The following is a 22,562-nucleotide window of genomic DNA, read 5'->3' on the forward strand; positions in this document are numbered from 1 at the left end:
ACATTGTCTCAAAGGGGGCTTTTATAGCTGACTATGCGGTATGGGCTTTGCTCATTGTTGTAGGCCGTACGCTGACGTATAGTTGTAAATGTTTGTGTCATAATGTTCTTTTGTGGATAGTTGTCTCATTGGCAACCATACCACATCTTCTTTTTTATATTAACGTCAGGAAAGCATTATAATTGCTTTCTTTAAATTATGGCCTAGATTATGTTCACTACAGCTGTAGGAGTGGCTGTAAGACATACAAAGGAGTAGGTCCTGTAAGACCCCTTTTTGGCCCCAAAATATGGCAGTTTTACAAAATTGTTAAAATGTAAACTTTTAGTTATTTATTGGACAGTTGAATGCTTCTGCTATACATAAACATGGGCTGTTATTTACAATACAATGCACATATATCGGGTTGTAGCACCATTAAGTGATGCTAAATTACTGAAATCTTCAAAATTCTATCATTTTAGTTAAATTTTAGACGGTTTCCGTGTAAAACGAAAGTGGCCGCATTCGTGTTCATTCTTAATATTGAAATGTAAGTTGTATTTTATAATAATACATAACATATATAAAGGTTGAGGATGAACACGGATGCGGCCACTTTCATTTTTGACAAAAACCATCTGAAAAGTTACGTTTTTTGGCATATTTGAGAGATTTTTCATATTTGAGCTTGAATCGGATCGTTTTTAATGACTAAATTAGTTAAAATCTTTCACAAAAACTAATTGAATCAAGTGAAATAGACACTTAAGTGTTTAAAAAGTAGTCAAAATCTTTCGTCAGATGAAACTGAAATTTGAGGCCAAAATGAGGCCTTACCGGACCTACTCCTTTAAATCCAAAGAATGGACTTATTGTGTAAATCAAGATGTCATGCTTCCATGACTTGTGCAAACACATATTATTTTTAATCTATTAGGCTTGACTTGTGTTTCCAATGAATTATATTATGTATGCAACTTTTTGTCATGATGTATGTTTGAAAATAAATGGATGAAGGGTAACAATTCATTTTTGCTTTTTACGACTATGTCACTTTGCACCAGAACTACGTATTGACGTGGCATCAAGCTAGTTAGCTAAATTTGATCAAGATATCTCGTAATCTTATGTTATTACTTTGCATCCTTCGTTCGTCTTTAAACTTCTAACATTTCAAAAGCAATACTAATAAACACTTGCAAATAAGAACAGAAAAGCAAATACTATATAAATTTCAAAAATACAAAAGATAGTTAGTTGTTCAAATTATTATCTTTTTCTCCACAAAATATGTACAGGTAATTACTTGTACTATTATATTTATACAAATAATAACCTGTATGATGGCATCATACAAGTAATGTCTTGTATACAGTTTATGTACAATTATAGCCTGTACAAAATAATAAAATGTACACAGCATATTTACCGTTATTGAGCTGTTATACAATACATTTGTTTTTTTATTCTTGTCTTTCGTTTTTTCTAATATGCTTTGCCTATTTGCCCGTTTTAAGTTTCTTTGATGCATATATAACGTGTCTTGGTATTTATACATCCCGTCATTGTGTTTTCCTATGGTAAAATTTTGTATTTTTGTCTTTAATTTTTTTTTGATAATATGCTGGGTCTTTATGACATTTTTTAATTCTTTATATCATTTTTTCTATAGTGATTACGTCATTAAGATTATAACACAATGTTGACTGATGTACCCCTATTTTTGACAATTCACCTATCATGTCTGTTTGTTTTGTTTACACATCGTTTTCAATATAGTGGAATTTGATGCGACAATTATACAAGTGAGAGGTTGATTTAGCTTTAGAAACCAGGTTTGTTCTTCCTTTTTCTACACAGGCAACATTTGCTCACATGAATTTCACATGAATCTCACATGAAATTCACATGAAAAATTTCACGTGGGATTCACCTAAATCGAGCTTATACATGAAAATCACGTGAAATTTTGCATGTGAATTTAACGTGAATTGAGATTCACATGATTCTGATGTGAAATTTTTCACATTAATTTCACGTGAAATTTACAACAACAAATAAAGATGCTTTTCATGATTTTAATTAAATTTGAAAATTCAGATGTTATTTGTAATACTCTATTCAAAAAATTAATGTGAATTTCACGTGAAAATTATTTACGTAATTTTCATGTGAAATTCTTATGATTTTCACATTAGATTCACATGAAACTCACAAAAACTGATTCCACCGTGAGTTTCACGTATAACACGCCTGTGTACATAAGAAAATATTTATACCCAAAATATGACAGTTATTTTACATTCGCCTTGATTTTGCCATTTGATTTAAAAGGACTTTCTTATTTGAATTATCCTCGGAGTTATGTATTTTTTGTGAATTTACGTTTTTAATATGTTAAAACAAAATGATTAAACCACATAACATTTTCAGTCAAGTGGTTGTGTTGCATGTCAGGTATTTTTATTTCTTTTAGTTGTTGTGAAAATGTGAATGGTTGTCCTTTGATAAAATCTACTTATTTATTCAGAATAAGATTATTATATATATTGCCATGTAAAATTTAAAAACAAAGATTTTGACAAAATGCTAAATAAGTATACATTAACACATGTATATATTTATGCACAGTCCTTCTATTACAGTATTTATATATAATTAGTACATCAATCAACCAGTGGAATACATTGACTCTTTTTCCCCTAAAATAATCGCCAATTCATGCATTGTTTTCTTACAGTAAATACTGTTCATTGAGGGATGGAAAACTATTAATATATGTAGGTACGACAGGTGTATGAATTTGCGAGTTCAGGTAGAAAGCTAATTTAATAACAATAGAGTAAGAAGTTCCGTTAGTATATAAAGTCGTGCACGAGAAAAGTTATCGACAAGGGTGGGGACCATCTAACGAGTAGTGTGTACGTGTATTTGTGTATAGAAAGATTTATTATGTCTGACAGTGAAGTACTCGATAAGGAGTCCGTTGAACCAGACAGACATTGTAACGAGGAAGTAGTTAATGCAGATTTGTTTTCTTTGTCCAAGACCTACATTGACAGCAAGGTTGCTTTTATCGAAAGAAACTTGGACGAAAAAACTCACAGTCTGACTGAGAGGTGAAAGAGGTTGAAACCACTTTTTTTTCCAAAGGTAACTGGATCCAATTTGGATTGAATCCTGACATAATAGACATTATTGAAAGAGCCGTGGAGTATACTGATTGTAAAAGGCCCGCTAGAGCTTCGAAGCTTCTTGAATAGTCGGTTCAAATACTTAAGAAGCGTAACAACCTGATCCGGATAGCCAATAAGTCAAACGCCGGCTGGAATAAAAATAAATCTGCTTTCATGCATGAAAAAAAGTAGATTCAGTAATTGAAGATTATGTATTTCAGGGTCAGCTGAGGTAGTTTCCGTTAGACCACATGTAATAAATCCGTTAACAGTATCTGTCAGTTCGAAAGGTAAAGAAAGGCTAATATATAATGTACGTCATGTAGTTTTAAGTAGAATGAGTTGAATTTGAAGATTTGAAAACAGTCAGTCAATATATTAAGTCAAAGAGTTTTGATTTATTTCTGATTTAAAGTCTGGCTGTCATGATTTAGATGTCTTCCGTGCACACAGACAGTATTAAGGTTTTCAATGTAAAAACAAGTTTTATATTTTTACGATACTTCCATTTGGTCAAAGAACAAGCAGTTATATATTTACTATAAAAACATATCTAATTGATTCGGGATGTGTACCTAACAGAGATAAGTGCAACTGGAACCCATCGCAACATTTAGACTGGTTAGATTTGCATTGGGAAAACTTTCAGTTCCAAACAAATATTAAGTGATTTTGTTCAGTTATGCTATTTATTACAAACAGGTTCGCGAGTAAAAATCAGAGATTTAGGCAGATGTTGCGGTAAGATTGTCTCATTAAAATCTGCTATTGGTTTGGTAACACAGATTATGACTAGAAATATTTTCTTAGTGATCAATCAACGTGAGCATTGCAATCAATTAATAATTGTGTTTCCTTTTCAAGATTGTATTGAAAAGTTGAGGATTTGGTAAGAGAATATTTTGTCGCTAAAACCAACTGAAATGTTTAATCAGATTTTCATGTATTTAGATAGGCGCTGGTGGCTGTGTCACTCGTATCCGTAAATTCAGATTCAGCTTATGTTTTTCACAAGATGTGGTTTAATCATTAGAAATTTAGAAGCTCCACATGGATGGCGATAAATGCTGTGAGTATATAGTGGGGAAAGGCAGTAAGTTGCCCAAGTTACAGAACTAAGCATTAGACATTTTTTACATCTCAGTGTTTTACATAACATTTCTTAACACATACTTAGGATTCCTCTGGAACAAAACAAAAAAACTGATTTATTAAGTAAATAGAAGGTGTAGATGATTTGGGTGTTTCTCCTGAAATTTTTAGATTTCTAGATTTAATATGGAGCCATCACAGTTTAGATAGATTTGCAAATACTGAAAACGCAAAAACTATAAGACCTTATTTGAGCTATTGGAACCGTGGCTACAGTTGCTTTTACATGTCATTGGTCTTGTGAAAACAATTGGTAGGTACATGTACCTCCAATTTCGCTTGCATCAATGAAAATAAATTTAGTTAAATGCAGATCAAATAGTACTTTACTTGTCCCTAGATGGTCGTTGGTACCATTTTGACCTTAACTGTTTTATTAGAATGTATGTTACAAGTGGTAATTGGACTATGTTTATACAGATGCACTGTGCAACTGGACCTACGTTGGTAGTGTACTAGATCCTTGGACCTCTGAAATGTATTTTATTTTGTCATTGGACCTTTTTTGTGTTCACCACTGGGTGATAGTCGGTCACTGGGCCGGCCAGTTCTGGCCATTAGAGGTAACTATATCTATATGTTACAGTTGATTCAATGATTTTCTTATGAAAATAAATTAAAAGAAGTTTTTGTTTGAAGAGATGTTTTTCATCCGGATTTTGGAATAACAGTGACCCTGTACAAAGTTCAGAATTGAAAAAATACTTTTGTCTCATTTACGTTCGACTGTAATTGATTCGAGAACAAATATAAAAAAGAAGATGTGGTATGATTGCCGATGAGACAACTATCCACAAAATGGCACAAACATTAACAACTATAGGTCACCATACGGCCTTCAACAATGAGCAACGCCCAAACAGCATAGTCAGCTATAAACGACCCCGATAAGACAATGTAAAACAATTCATTAAAGCCAACCATTTTCAAGTATGCTTACGGTTTTGAAAGATTTTTAGCCTGGGCGCAAAAATATCCAGAAATAGATTCAATCCTACCTGCAAGTGAATTGTACATGTGCCTTTATTTACAACATCTCATGCAGACAGTAAAGCATTGTATTTCAGTTTAAACGGCGTTTTATAGTATGAAGTGGGCATGCAAGTTAGCAAATTTAGTTGATCCTTGAAAATCAGATTTAGTTTTTAGTATAGTCAAATCTTCGAAAACAATTTTGACTAGGCCTATACAGAAGACAGAACTCAAATTTGATATTACTATAAAAACTGTTTGATAGATTTTGTAATCCTAGGACACTTATACATGTTATAGATCTGCAAATATTATCTAATTGCAAGGTTCCATACGCAGGATTCTAGAGATATAGTGAACTTTGTTCAATTTAGGCCAGTTACCTGGCTTTCAAACCAGGATATTTAGACATTTTTATCTCTAGCGGCAAAACAGACTATTACACAAAAAGAAAAAGCGTTGTTATAGCTGAAACGAATACACTGTTTTGTCTCGTAGCAATTTTGTTTGATAACAAAAGCATGTGACATTGTTTTGACTTCTAATATGTATTTTTTTCTGATTTTGTATCTGTTAAAAAAATATAGCAAATTTGTTTTAAGAACAAAGAGTGTAAAAATGTTATATACGCGTGCAAGAGAAATTATTAAAGCTGCACTTTCTTTCATTGGTAAAGATGCAAAATTGTTTGGCCTTCATAGTTTCAAATCAGGCATTGCTTCTGCAGACACAAATAATAGAATTTCAGAAAGACCCTTTTAAGTGCATGGTTGTTAAAAAAACGAAAAAGCGAAAGATGGATACATTGCTGACATTCTAGATAAACGTTTGTCTGTTTCTAGAAAACCTGGCATCTGACATGATTTCTTTGTACACTCGAAGATGGTCACCGTACCTGACAGTCTCTTTAATGGTGTTTGTATGTATAAATATGGAAATAATTTCACTACAAATAATTGAGATATACGTATTATTTTCGTAGTTGGTATGAGGGTGTCGTCAGAAAATAAGGTGCATAGAGTACATAGATAATTAGTTTTCGGTTGAACAGTGTGAATTGACAAAATAAATTATTTTAATGGCTATAAATATACTCACTTTAGCTGACGTACAAAAAAAATATTTGATAAAGGTAAGCAAACTTATAACTCTTTTCGGTTGAAAGGCTATGATAACCTTGTTTTCCCCGGTTTCTCAGCTTGATGCAAGTTTAGAATTTAACTTTTCTGACGTTGGTTTAGTATTGTAAATTTGTACATCTAATTTTGATTAATAACTTAAACAAAACTGTATTTTTGAATTGATTATTTATAACATAATAATATACTAGCGTATATAAGCTTTGAACCTTCAAATTCTCCTTTTAAAAACCTTCGTAACAGAGGGAAAACAACAGTTGATCATACAATGGTAACGAAAAATATAATGAAAAATCATATCCTCATATTAAAGAGAGAAGGTTTGGTACCATAAAAACGTGTAATCCCGCTGCAAATGTTTGCACCTCTCCTAAGTCAGGAATCTGATGTGCGGTAGTTGTCGTTTGTTTATGTAATTCATACGCGTTTATATATATATTATAGATAATTGTTATTAATAAGTATTGCAATATGCATTGTGTTTAAATGTAATATCAGTATTTAGTTCTAATATAATCTTAAATCAATCCTAATTCTATCTTACTTTTGAATTATAGTTTTTCATATGTGACGTCATTTTTGTACTGTTTCAGAAATTTCATAAATTCAAATGTGACGTAATTTTTGGGCATTTTCGCCAGTGTATGAGACGTCATTTTATGATTTATTGCCTTCAGGCCTAGACTGAGTCGCGAATCGGTGTGTCTATTCTGTGTTGGTCTTTGCATTATGTATTCGGGTTTAGTATTATGTAATTACTTAATACTTCAGTTTCATTATATATATCTCTTTTAAATTCATTTGATAAATAAACTATTTGCAATAGCATTAATTATTTTAAATAATAAGGATGTTCTTATCCCAAGCATAACAATATAGCCGTATTTGATACAACCTTTTTCAACTTTTGATCTTCAGTGCTGTACAACTCTGACTTTTTTTCACTTTCGATCTTTTATATCTGGACGTCACTGTTTAGTCTTGTGTGGACGAGGCGCGTTTTGGTCGTATTGAATTTTAAACGTCATGCTTTTTGTTATCTATTAATCATGTGTTTCTTTGTCTAATATCTTCTCCTATTTATTTGTATTGTAGTCCTGTAATATTATGTTGTCCTTTTAATTTTATATTTAACATGGCCATTAAAGTGCAAGATTTGGCATGCCACATAACCAGGTTCAACCCACCATGTTTTCCCCTTTAAAAATGTCCTGTACCAAGTCTGGAAGATGGCCATTATTCATGTATTTGGTTTTGATGTTATATTTGTTACTCTCGTGGGATTTTGTATGATGCTTGGTCCGTTTCTGAGTGTGTTACATTTCAGTGTTGTGTCGTTGTTCTCCTCTTATATTTAATGCGTTTCCCTCGGTTTTAGTTTGTTACCCCGATTTTGTATTTTGTCCATGGATTTATGAGTTTTGAACAGCGGTATACTACTGTTGTCTTTATTTCGTTTCTCGTTTTTTATTCAGATTAGACCGTTTGTTTTCCCGTTTGAATGGTTTTCCACTAGTGATTTTGGGGCCCTTTATAGCTTGTTTTTTGTGTGAGCCAAGACTCAATGTTGAAGGCAGTACATTGACATATACTGGTTTACTTTTATTGTTATTAGGATGGAGAGTTGTCTCATTGGCACTCACACCACATTTTCCTATATCTATAAACGCATTTGCGTAAAGTAAAAATGTTTAAGAAATATTAAACCATGTATCATGTGTTATGTTTTGCTTTAATAAATATACGGAGATGTGATATAAGTGCCAGTGAGACAAATCTCTTTCCAAATCACAATTTGTAAAAGTAAATTATCATAGATCAAAGTGTATTATTTGATATAATAGATTTCTACAAAAGCGTTAAAGCAAGGTGTATTTCAATCTAAGTTCATCGTGGGTTTGTACATAATTGATTTACAAATTCATTCGTCTATAATGTTCTATAGTTACTTTCCGAAAATCAACAGTATATACAATATACAGTATGAAAAGTTGTTTTCAATAATCCACTGAGAAATTTATATACAAAAGTTTGTACTATAGTTTAATTCAATAAATATAGTAAGACATCTAGCTTCAAAAAAAAAGTATTCAATTGAAGATTTCGCAATCCTCGCATTTCAATTTGAAAGGAGACTGACTGAATTATTCAAGTGTCAATGTGCATTTAAAGAGATTATCATTTTCATATATACATTAACACGAGCACATTTACTTCAATAATTCAATAATTTTAATAATTCTCCTTTCAATCAATGTGAATACGATGTTATCTTTTTTCAATTTACGATTGTAAAATTGTTAACAATTAAAAAAACCTGACAAACTGACGATGTTCAAAATCATTAAATGTATATACCACACCCATATGTATATGCTACAGAGGTATAGAAAATATAACCCGTCATTAATTTTGTTTTAGTAAGACATGTTTTTTTTATAAATCATATGTAATGTGCAAACTGATCGTGTTGGCATTCATCGGCCGACATCTTACAATTTTACATGTAAAAAGGAAATCGCAAAAATACTGAACTCCGATGAAAATGCAAACGTTAAAACAGAAAGACCCTAATCAAATGGGGAAAAACAAAAGCTCAAACGCATCAAATGAATGAATGACAACTGTAAAATTTCTGACTGGGTACAGGTGTATTCTTATGCAGATAATACATATTATATTGACAACAATGTGTGAAAAAAAACAGACTTAATAGGCTAAAATATCAACATAGGAGTAAAGCATTCAACATTGGGTTATAATCTTTATCACTATAACATTACAAAAAAGTAACAAAGTAACAAAAAAGGCATGTAAACAAAGCACATAAACAAAATGAAATACAGGAATACAAAACATTTTCAATAGCACAATAACTCAATGTTAAAGACGGGATATTTAAGTACAGCACCACGTCATATGTTTTATTGGAGTTCGTGTTGTTTCTTATTTATTATTTATATCTGTTCATGTAAATGTCTTTTGGTTTTGTAAGTCTTTGTTTACTCCTTGGTTTTGATTGTTATTGTCTGTCAAATAAACACACAAAAAACTGTAAATAAAACTTACGCAGATTTCACATAGGCAACCATTTGATTGATCGTAGAATTACCTTATTTGATATTAATTAATATATAACATTAATTATGTCGTTGGATACAAGAGAATGACAACTACAAGGAATAGCAAAACACAAATTAACACATATGTAACACCAATTTTCTTCATCTATACCGTTTTGCATATGTCCATTTGATAGTGATTTTGTGTTTTCAATTGATACTTGTGTTGAATAATTTGGCAATCCGGGATACTATCTTACCTCAAATACATTTCTAGGAATATGATTGGTTAAAAGCGACCTCGTGGAGACCGTGCATATTCAATATTAGGTTAGTAGGGAGGCGAGGCTTATTTCAATACGCGATTAGTAGTGAATTTGCTACTTAGGCATTGTTTAATTATTTAGAATATTGAAAGTTCTGTTTTATATTGTTATATCAAGGTTGTTTATCATAGTTATTAATCGTTTACATTAGTTTTTTTTAGTGCAGATCAATTAAAGAAGGTTCTTAAAATTGAACACCTGAACATTTTTAATACAGAAATAAGGAGATGTGTTATGATAGCAAATAAGAAAGCTTTAGCATAAATTCAACAAAGAAAGATAGTCGGTAAGATAAATTCGTTACATAGTGTGCAAATGACCTCTCATCCCATATGGAATTTACTGACCCTGTATATATCATATTAGGTCACTAACACACTATGTAACTTATAATATTCATCAGAGTTTACGGTATCATAATGGCCTGATAAGGTAGGAAAAGATTGATTAGGTTGCAGAGCATACATACCATTATAATTTAATCCATTATCGTGCAAATGAGTGCGACCATAGTTTTCACATTAATTCATAGATCTTTCGGTACAAAGCTGACGCCAGACAATCCGAGAGTATTACCTCGTACACGCACGATTTCCCATTGTGTGTGGTTAATTTTTTTGAATTTATACCTTAAGTTTCAAACACAGGAATTGAATTTAATTTCCAAACATCTTCCGCTATTCGGATTACCCATATATTGCGATTATCCTGTGTGAACTTGTCATTCCATCAGAACATGCTGATTATATAAGTACTTGAAACTGTGGCTGATCCATTTATAAGTTCATCTAATGTGTCTTCTAAATGTACTTAAAAATAGATCCTGAGGGGAAAAAAATCCGTTAGCCGCAGATCAACATTCATTACTACTCAAAGTTGGTTTCGTTATAGAAATGCGGTATTAAGAGGAAATAGGAAATAGGAAATACATTGTAATATTGTATTCTTAATCACCCCCCAAAAAAGTACCAAGTGCAAATTACGTAATGAAACAAGATGGCGATACACAATATAAAGATTTTCACCCAACATTATCCTACTATACAACAGATACTGCATAACAATAAATGTGGTTTCTAAATTAAAGTACCAATTTCAATATTTTGAGTGCAGATGAATTGTGTAAACATTTGAATCATTTCATATATTGAATCTACAATTTTTATTTGATTTTTGTGGTATTTTATTTTTCTTTGTAAGTGAGTTTAAATTGTTCATTTCTATTTGGCTTCTTCATCTTTTTTTCGAAGACTTTGTAAATGTTTGTTTAACATTTGTTTGCTTGTATTGTTTACTAATGCGTGCTATTTATGTACGCTATTTATTGTATTGTTTTTTATTTTTCCACTTTTATTCTCAATCTTTATATTAATTTTTGTTTATTTCGTCTTTGTTTGTACTTTACTTATTTTTCTCCGAATATTATTTCTTCGTAACCGCATAAAAAAGCGAAAATTAAACAGAAAATATAAAAAAGAAGTTTGCACTTTATATGTGTATATTTAAGTAACACGATAAATTACATAATATAAATTCAAGTACTCATGTTTCATAAAAACATTTACTTGCATTTGTATACACGAACAGACTTACCATCGTTATTAATTACAAACAGTTTCGTGAAGTCGTTATTAAAACACATTCCATACGAACGGTAAATGCCATTGTCTTTGTTCAGCATTTCTTCACAGTTTTCCCCATCTGATGATATTCTCTGTATGTTGTTGGCATAGTAACAACCGTAGTAAATGTTACCACGCCTGTCGCGTGTTACTCCTGCTAAACCTGAGACGTCCTTGCTATATACTTGTGTTCCATCTACTTTGATACAAAGGAGTTTGTCATGACATCTAACAATCAAATGATCATGAATATCATCGTATGCTATGACGAAAATATTATTAGATCCTTGTTGAATCGTTTTTAGAACTGTCCCATTGATGTCTAAGGTTTTGATAGTACCACCTGTACCACCAACGTAAATTCTGTCACGTCCAGCAGTAATACCATAACATGTAAATCCGACGTTAACTGTGTTGTCCTTTGTCATCTTTGTCGTATTGATGAATTGTATAGAATTCTCGTTAGGTAGGGTAATAACAGCTCTGTCCGTACCAGGTATCACAGCAACACAACAAGGTGCGGAGGAAAATTCTATCTCTGTCTCATAATCTTTACAGTCTCTGTAAACATACAGTTTGGTATCGGATGATGCTGTATTAGTAATGAGGAGCTTATTATTATCTGTCACTGATACACTCAAAATACTTTTTACCACATCAGTATTAAATTTTAATACTGTATCCTTCTTAAACCCTAGAATATTTTTCATTGGTTCTGCCTTTATCTGGGCTTGTTGAAATTTCTTTGGTTTGTATTGAACTTGACATGGTTGGACATACTCTGACAGTGACCCGAAAGACTCAAGCTTACCATATTTCTTTTCGTCAAAGGTTATATTGAATTCTTGTGAATCGGATACTATCTGCTGAATCTTGGCCTCGGCGCTATGAATATTTGTTACTTGTTGGCGAACGAATATAAAGAGCTGATTCTTAGATCCATGATCTCTCAAAAAATCCATCTCGTTTTTATTTTCTATAACATTGACCAAGACTTGCGATATTTCTTGCTTTTGTTTGTTGATTTCCATTTCATGTTTTCATTGGAGAGATGACAAAGTGGTCGTTAATTCACGCTCCAAATCGTCAATTTGTTTCAAAAATTTTGATTTCACTGCTCGGATCTTCTTAGTTATTGTTGATTTAGATTCCTTCATAGATTGTAAGTTTGACTGTCTGTTATTGTCTAAAGCTTTCAAAGTTGTAATAATATGCGTCATGTCTTCCATAACATCGTTAAACAGTGCAGACTTTTTTACATCCTTCGAGGCAAGTTCCAATGGGAGTACGTTCTGACAAAGCCTGTGTTCATTAGATATGCAGGCTCTACAGCATACGATCTCATGGTCTATACAGAAATAATCCAATATCATTTCTGAATGGACATTGCAGTTTTTTATCGCAGGCATCAGTTTATTGGATCCGATGGACGTCAGGTCGATAACTTGGTGAGATTTGAAGGCTTTGAATCTGCAATGTGATTCATCACAGTCTGTACAAAGTCTTTCTTCACAGTCAGAGCAATACTTTGTTGCTGTTGAAGACTTGTCAGCTTCGGAACAAGGATCACATAAACTAGCCGATGCCATAAGAAAACTTCTAAAAAAAGGAGAGGTGTGGTTTTATTATACTTTAAATCAAAAGATTTTTCTTCATGTTCTGTATTGTATACAAGTTTTTCTAAGCAGTATAAGCAATTAACATTTGACAATCTAGAATTTAAACTTAATCTCATTTTTTTTTTAAACGCAACTTGTAATTATTTGAAATGATATATGACTAAAACTACCAGAGTCAAACCATCCATAGTCACATTTTGAGTTTTTCAGTATATTCAACTGCGACATTAAATACACAAAAACTCAAACATGCATAAATGTAAGTGTTGCATGTTTGAAAACAAGGTAAACTAGCCTTTTAGGGGCCTTTTGGTGCTAACTGTTAAGTGTGAGCCACGTCACCGTGTTGAAGACCGTGCATTGACCTATAATGGTTTACTATTACAAATTGTGACTTGGATGGAAAGTTGTCTAATCATCCTAATGAAAACTCATTCCACATCTTCTTATAACTACATTGTACAAATACCAATAAATATGGGGTGATAATGTTCCTCATTCATAATAACTTTTCATCATTACCGAACTGAACAAAGAAATAACACGACGGGTGCCGTATACGGTGCAGGAAATGCTTATCCTTCCGGAACACCTGATTTCACTCCCATTTTTTTATTGGAGTTCGTGTTCTTTCTTATTTATTATTTATAACTGTTGATGTAAATGTCGTTTGGTTTTGTAAGACTTTCTTTACTCCTTGGTTTTGATTGTTATTGTCTTTCAACCAGAACAGAAAAGGAATAAAATAGACGAAAGACATAATTTACCAAGTAAAATTGGCAATAAGCATATTCTAATGATTTGATCGTTTTCCTAATAATGCTAATTGTAATGTATTCACTACGCAAATCAAAGTATATCTGTATATTGTGGTACTAACCATTGTGTATAACATTCCGAACATTTGATATTGTTGAGCAGGATTTGCTCACCTTTTTGGACCACCTGAGATCACCCCAAATGTTTGGTCGGGTTTGTGTTACTTTGTTTTTAGTTTTCTATTTTGTGTATCATGTGTATTGTGTTCTGTTATTTGTCTGATATTATGTCTCTGTTTAAGTCATGGCGTTGTCAGTTGAAAGTTTAACTGTCCCACTGGTATCTTTCGACCCTCTTTTCTAATAACTACAATCTACCTATATTTTATAAGAGTAAAATATATACCCTACAACAAGCGATATCGATCATTTAAACGATTCGCACTTTCCTAACATAGATATGATTCGCACTTTCTTAACAGTGATTTTTGCCTGAATATCGATTACATAAAGAAGAATCAGAGAAAGAAAGATATCCATTTGAAACAAAATTAATTTATTTACAAAATAGAATACTTTTAAAGTAACATGTGACTATCTTAACATAAACGGAATAAACAAAGGATTGTTAAAATATTTACTTTCGGTTTTAATGGTATCTACCTAAGCTAGTTTAGCTGTTCATAAAAAAAAATATTACAAAATTAGATTACATACCTGATTAATTTTCGTTAAGCTTCTAATTAAGAATAAAACCACGACGGTTCTACTGTTTAACTAGTAATTCTGGTTCTTGAAGACAACAGTAAAACACCTGTGTGATGTATGATGATTTTAAACACTACGTGGCGCTGTTAACAAAATAAGCACACTTCCTGGTTAAAAATAAACACACAATTTAAATACATTTTAAATCATGAAACATGAAGTTTCAATATTTAAATCAAACTATTTATTGCTAGAAGTGTATATAGAAAAGTTGTAATGATGATAACAATATATAATTATGCCGGCTGCACAGGAATATTTTTCGGTTTTATATTCTTAGGGATTTATTGACACAGACAGCTAACAATATTTTTTTTATCAAGGTTCATGTGGACTGCAAAATCCATTTAGGTTTTGAATTTTTTAAAACAAACTATATATTTTAATTGTATTTATCTTTTTCCAGATACACAGGTTTGTCTGTACTCGGAGTAAAATTGGAAGTGAAGCCGAAGGGTCCATATGAACATTAAGCATGTTGAGTGCAGAAAAAAAGATATCATTATTTTTAATAACATAGGTAGATTTTCATTCTATGCTCTTATTTTTTCATTTGTCATTAATACGAAATCATGGACATACAATTACAAACTTCAGTAACATACAAGGTCAAAGACAAGGTCAAATACAAGGTCAAAGACAGACAAATTTCAAAAAAGCCAATAAACTTTTCAAATTATCCAAGTAGCGTTCAAAGAAAGACGTAAACAAAGGTAGCCAGTTTTCTTGTGACAATATATCTATTTTATTTGGAATTAGACTTGTTCAACAAATTGACGTCAATCCTATGGGAACGAAATATGCGCTTCTTCTTACAGACCTCTTCTTATTTTCGTACGAATCGGCGATCCTTCAGACACTTGTCAAAACAAGAATATCAAAGAAGCCGGGTCATTAAATTTCACAAATTAATATTGATGATGCTCTAACACTTGGATGATGCAAACTGAAAATAAGTGAAACGAAAATATTTGTTGGACGCAAGGACGTAGAGACGTACAATTGTAAAATGTAATACTCCCCGATACGTCGATGACATAAAAAAAAAAAAAAAAAGTTCGGTGGTCAAGTGTCGCACTCGGAACGTGAATAGTATAGTATTATATTATTTGTTTGCTTTATTTCTTTTATTTCAAAACAGTATCTTAACTTCAAATAAATGAATTCGATTCAATACACAAATCTTATTGAAGATACGATTCGCACTTTCTTAACAGTAATTTTTACCTGAATATCGATTACATAAAGAAAAATCAGAGAAAGAAAGATATCCATTTGAAACCAAATTAATTTATTTACAAAACAGAATATTTTTAAAGTAACATGTGACTATCTTAACAAAAACGGAATAAACAAAGGATTGATAAAATATTTACTTTCGGTTTTAACGGTATCTACCTAAGCCTCGGAAGTGAAGCCGAAGGGTCCATATGAACATTAAGCATGTTGAGTGCAGAAAAAAAGATATCATGATTTTTAATAACATAGGTAGATTTTCATTCTACGCTATTATTTTTTCATTTGTCATTAATACGAAATCATAGACATACAATTACAAACTTCAGTAACAGACAAGCTCAAAGACAAGGTCAAAGACAAGATCAAAGACAGACAAATTTAAAAAAAGCCAATAAACTTTTAAAAATATCCAAGTAGTGTTCAAAGAAAGATCGTAAATAAACGTAGCCAGTTTTCTTGTGACAATACATCTATTTTATTTGGAGGTACGTAGAGACGTACAATTGTAAAATGTAATACTCCCCGATACGTCGATGACATAAAAAAAAAAGGTTCGGTGGTCAAGTGTTGCACTCGTATCGTGAATAATATGGTATGATATTATTTATTTGCTTTATTTCTTTTATGTCAAAACAGTATCTTAACTTCAAATAAAAATGTCCTGTACCAAGTCAGGAAGATGACCATTATTCATGTACTTGGTTTTGATGTTATATTTGTTACTCTCGTGGGATTTTGTATGATGTTTGGTCCGTTTCTGTGTGTGTTACATTTCAGTGTTGTGTCGTTGTTCTCCTCTTAAATTTAATGCGTTTCCCTCGGTTTTAGTTTGTTACCCCGATTTTGTTTTTTGTCCATGGATTTATTAGTTTTGAACAGCGGTATACTACTGTTGCCTTTATTTCGTTTCTCGTTTTTTATTCAGATTAGACCGTTTGTTTTCCCGTTTGAATGGTTTTCCACTAGTAATTTTGGGGGCCCTTATAGCTTGTTTTTTGTGTGAGCCAAGGCTCCGTGTTAAAGGCCGTACATTGACATATAATGGTTTACTTTTATTGTTATTAGGATGGAGAGTTGTCTCATTGGCACTCACACCACATTTTCCTATATCTATAAACGCATTTGCGTATAGTAAAAATGTTTAAGAAATATTAAACCATGTATCATGTGTTATGTTTTGCTTTAATAAATATACGGAGATGTGATATGAGTGCCAGTGAGACAAATCTCATTCCAAATCACAATTTGTAAAAGTAAATTATCATAGATCAAAGTGTATTATTTGATATAATAGATTTCTACAAAAGCGTTAAAGCAAGATGTATTTCAATCTAAGTTCATCGTGGGTTTGTACATAATGAATTTACAAATTCATTCGTCTATAATGTCCGAAAATCAACAGTATATACAATATACAGTATGAAAAGTTGTTTACAATAATCCACTGAGAAATTTATATACAAAAGTTTGCACGATAGTTTAATTCAATAAATATAGTAAGACATCTAGCTTCAAAAAAAGTATTCAATTGAAGATTTCGCAATCCTAGCATTTCAATTTGAAAGGAGACTGACTGAAATATTCAAGTGTCAATGTGCATCTAAAGAGATTATCATTTTCATATATACATTAACACGAGCACATTTACTTCAACAATTCAATAAAGCTTTTTTTGAATTTTAAGAAAAAGGGGGGATAATTTCTCATCTATGTCTTAAGCTTGGACTAATATATTTTTATTTAATGAAGAACCTCTGATAAAAATATGACTATTAGTAAGCGCATAGCTTTCCTAATAGAAATTAATAAATAAAATAATGATATTGAGAATAAAAAAAGTATATTGGTCACTGGTAATATACATATGCAGTTTTCTTTGAATAACCCATATGTTACTACCAGTCCAATTTGAGCGTTGAAGTAATAAAATAGTCTTTGGACTAAAGCTTTATATGTTTTTTATTGCTTGAAATAGATAATAGAATGAAAAAAAGTAATGCTCAAGTCAATATAGCAAGTTTGGTTCTGTTATAACAGAGAATCACCAGAAATCCAATTTTTAGAAGTTGTACCTATTCCAATGAAAATAAGTCAAATATGATGTTAGTAATCATGTTTAATCATCTTTTTTTGTCAACCAACCTGCTTATGGGAAATTTAAGCTCTTAAATTGGCATACTCAAGTATGTTAGCCTTTTATGGTCATACAACATGCATGCAGTTAGGACTTGACTCCAAGTTCTTATTTTTGCATTTGTTCTGATTGAAATCCATAAAACATGTATTTTATGACTTGTATATGGAACAGAATAGCTCTTGGTCAAAATAATTTTCTGATTTTTCAAGATTTTTTGTTTTTCTTATGGTAGCCTTTTACAATGTAGGCAAATGGTATATACTCATATAAGAATTCTAAAATCTCACTGTGCATGCAATTTTGAACCAGTTTAGCAAGTTATATAGCTGAGGGATATATAAATTGCTCTTTTTTATATATGTTTTACCACATTAGTAATGGTTCATACAAAAAAAAAGCTTTTTTTGAATTTTAAGAAAAAAGGGGGGATAATTTCTCATCTATGTCTTAAGCTTGGACTAATATATTTTTATTTAATGAAGAACCTCTGATAAAAATATGACTATTAGTAAGCGCATAGCTTTCCTAATAGAAATTAATAAATAAAATAATGATATTGAGAATAAAAAAAGTATATTGGTCACTGGTAATATACATATGCAGTTTTCTTTGAATAACCCATATGTTACTACCAGTCCAATTTGAGCGTTGAAGTAATAAAATAGTCTTTGGACTAAAGCTTTATATGTTTTTTATTGCTTGAAATAGATAATAGAATGAAAAAAAGTAATGCTCAAGTCAATATAGCAAGTTTGGTTCTGTTATAACAGAGAATCACCAGAAATCCAATTTTTAGAAGTTGTACCTATTCCAATGAAAATAAGTCAAATATGATGTTAGTATTCATGTTTAATCATCTTTTTTTGTCAACCAACCTGCTTATGGGAAATTTAAGCTCTTAAATTGGCATACTCAAGTATGTTAGCCTTTTATGGTCATACAACATGCATGCAGTTAGGACTTGACTCCAAGTTCTTATTTTTGCATTTGTTCTGATTGAAATCCATAAAACATGTATTTTATGACTTGTATATGGAACAGAATAGCTCTTGGTCAAAATAATTTTCATTTTTTCAAGATTTTTTGTTTTTCTTATGGTAGCCTTTTACAATGTAGGCAAATGGTATATACTCATATAAGAATTCTAAAATCTCACTGTGCATGCAATTTTGAACCAGTTTAGCAAGTTATATAGCTGAGGGATATATAAATTGCTCTTTTTTATATATGTTTTACCACATAATTGATGGTTCATACAAAAAAAAAGCTTTTTTTGAATTTTAAGAAAAAAGGGGGGATAATTTCTCATCTATGTCTTAAGCTTGGACTAATATATTTTTATTTAATGAAGAACCTCTGATAAAAATATGACTATTAGTAAGCGCATAGCTTTCCTAATAGAAATTAATAAATAAAATAATGATATTGAGAATAAAAAAAGTATATTGGTCACTGGTAATATACATATGCAGTTTTCTTTGAATAACCCATATGTTACTACCAGTCCAATTTGAGCGTTGAAGAAATAAAATAGTCTTTGGACTAAAGCTTTATATGTTTTTTATTGTTTGAAATAGATCATAGAATGAAAAAAAGTAATGCTCAAGTCAATATAGCAAGTTTGGTTCTGTAATACAGAGAATCACCAGAAATCCAATTTTTAGAAGTTGTACCTATTCCAATGAAAATAAGTCAAATATGATGTTAGTAATCATGTTTAATCATCTTTTTTTGTCAACCAACCTGCTTATGGGAAATTTAAGCTCTTGAATTGGCATACTCAAGTATGTTAGCCTTTTATGGTCATACAACATGCATGCAGTTAGGACTTGACTCCAAGTTCTTATTTTTGCATTTGTTCTGATTGAAATCCATAAAACATATATTTTATGACTTGTATATGGAACAGAATAGCTCTTGGTCAAAATAATTTTCTGATTTTTCAAGATTTTTTGTTTTTCTTATGGTAGCCTTTTACAATGTAGGCAAATGGTATAGTACTCATATAAGAATTCTAAAATCTCACTGTGCATGCAATTTTGAACCAGTTTAGCAAGTTATATAGCTGAGGGATATATAAATTGCTCTTTTTTATATATGTTTTACCGCATAATTGATGGTTCATACAAAAAAAAGCTTTTTTTGAATTTTAAGAAAAAAGGGGGGATAATTTCTCATCTATGTCTTAAGCTTGGACTAATATATTTTTATTTAATGAAGAACCTCTGATAAAAATATGACTATTAGTAAGCGCATAGCTTTCCTAATAGAAATTAATAAATAAAATAATGATATTGAGAATAAAAAAAGTATATTGGTCACTGGTAATATACATATGCAGTTTTCTTTGAATAACCCATATGTTACTACCAGTCCAATTTGAGCGTTGAAGTAATAAAATAGTCTTTGGACTAAAGCTTTATATGTTTTTTATTGTTTGAAATAGATCATAGAATGAAAAAAAGTAATGCTCAAGTCAATATAGCAAGTTTGGTTCTGTAATACAGAGAATCACCAGAAATCCAATTTTTAGAAGTTGTACCTATTCCAATGAAAATAAGTCAAATATGATGTTAGTAATCATGTTTAATCATCTTTTTTTGTCAACCAACCTGCTTATGGGAAATTTAAGCTCTTAAATTGGCATACTCAAGTATGTTAGCCTTTTATGGTCATACAACATGCATGCAGTTAGGACTTGACTCCAAGTTCTTATTTTTGCATTTGTTCTGATTGAAATCCATAAAACATATATTTTATGACTTGTATATGGAACAGAATAGCTCTTGGTCAAAATAATTTTCTGATTTTTCAAGATTTTTTGTTTTTCTTATGGTAGCCTTTTTAAAAACAATGTAGGCAAATGGTATAGTACTCATATAAGAATTCTAAAATCTCACTGTGCATGCAATTTTGAACCAGTTTAGCAAGTTATATAGCTGAGGGATATATAAATTGCTCTTTTTTATATATGTTTTACCACATTAGTAATGGTTCATACAAAAAAAAAGCTTTTTTTGAATTTTAAGAAAAAAGGGGGGATAATTTCTCATCTATGTCTTAAGCTTGGACTAATATATTTTTATTTAATGAAGAACCTCTGATAAAAATATGACTATTAGTAAGCGCATAGCTTTCCTAATAGAAATTAATAAATAAAATAATGATATTGAGAATAAAAAAAGTATATTGGTCACTGGTAATATACATATGCAGTTTTCTTTGAATAACCCATATGTTACTACCAGTCCAATTTGAGCGTTGAAGTAATAAAATAGTCTTTGGACTAAAGCTTTATATGTTTTTTATTGCTTGAAATAGATAATAGAATGAAAAAAAGTAATGCTCAAGTCAATATAGCAAGTTTGGTTCTGTTATAACAGAGAATCACCAGAAATCCAATTTTTAGAAGTTGTACCTATTCCAATGAAAATAAGTCAAATATGATGTTAGTAATCATGTTTAATCATCTTTTTTTGTCAACCAACCTGCTTATGGGAAATTTAAGCTCTTAAATTGGCATACTCAAGTATGTTAGCCTTTTATGGTCATACAACATGCATGCAGTTAGGACTTGACTCCAAGTTCTTATTTTTGCATTTGTTCTGATTGAAATCCATAAAACATATATTTTATGACTTGTATATGGAACAGAATAGCTCTTGGTCAAAATAATTTTCTGATTTTTCAAGATTTTTTGTTTTTCTTATGGTAGCCTTTTACAATGTAGGCAAATGGTATAGTACTCATATAAGAATTCTAAAATCTCACTGTGCATGCAATTTTGAACCAGTTTAGCAAGTTATATAGCTGAGGGATATATAAATTGCTCTTTTTTATATATGTTTTACCGCATAATTGATGGTTCATACAAAAAAAAAGCTTTTTTTGAATTTTAAGAAAAAAGGGGGGATAATTTCTCATCTATGTCTTAAGCTTGGACTAATATATTTTTATTTAATGAAGAACCTCTGATAAAAATATGACTATTAGTAAGCGCATAGCTTTCCTAATAGAAATTAATAAATAAAATAATGATATTGAGAATAAAAAAAGTATATTGGTCACTGGTAATATACATATGCAGTTTTCTTTGAATAACCCATATGTTACTACCAGTCCAATTTGAGCGTTGAAGTAATAAAATAGTCTTTGGACTAAAGCTTTATATGTTTTTTATTGTTTGAAATAGATCATAGAATGAAAAAAAGTAATGCTCAAGTCAATATAGCAAGTTTGGTTCTGTAATACAGAGAATCACCAGAAATCCAATTTTTAGAAGTTGTACCTATTCCAATGAAAATAAGTCAAATATGATGTTAGTAATCATGTTTAATCATCTTTTTTTGTCAACCAACCTGCTTATGGGAAATTTAAGCTCTTAAATTGGCATACTCAAGTATGTTAGCCTTTTATGGTCATACAACATGCATGCAGTTAGGACTTGACTCCAAGTTCTTATTTTTGCATTTGTTCTGATTGAAATCCATAAAACATATATTTTATGACTTGTATATGGAACAGAATAGCTCTTGGTCAAAATAATTTTCTGATTTTTCAAATTTTTTTGTTTTTCTTATGGTAGCCTTTTACAATGTAGGCAAATGGTA

General features: G+C 30.9%; 1 protein-coding gene across 1 annotated transcript; it reads right to left on the reverse strand.

Annotated features, from left to right (window-relative positions):
• Positions 1 to 11,370: 11,370 nt before the first annotated feature.
• LOC134702009 (uncharacterized) lies at positions 11,371 to 12,462 on the reverse strand. Its single transcript, XM_063563118.1, has one exon. The coding sequence runs from the start codon at positions 12,460 to 12,462 to the stop codon at positions 11,371 to 11,373; it is 1,092 nt and encodes a 363-aa protein (XP_063419188.1).
• Between the last annotated feature and the right edge of the window lie 10,100 nt (positions 12,463 to 22,562).

This window comes from Mytilus trossulus, unplaced genomic scaffold, assembly GCF_036588685.1.
Source record: "Mytilus trossulus isolate FHL-02 unplaced genomic scaffold, PNRI_Mtr1.1.1.hap1 h1tg000373l__unscaffolded, whole genome shotgun sequence".
Lineage (NCBI taxonomy): Eukaryota > Metazoa > Mollusca > Bivalvia > Mytilida > Mytilidae > Mytilus > Mytilus trossulus.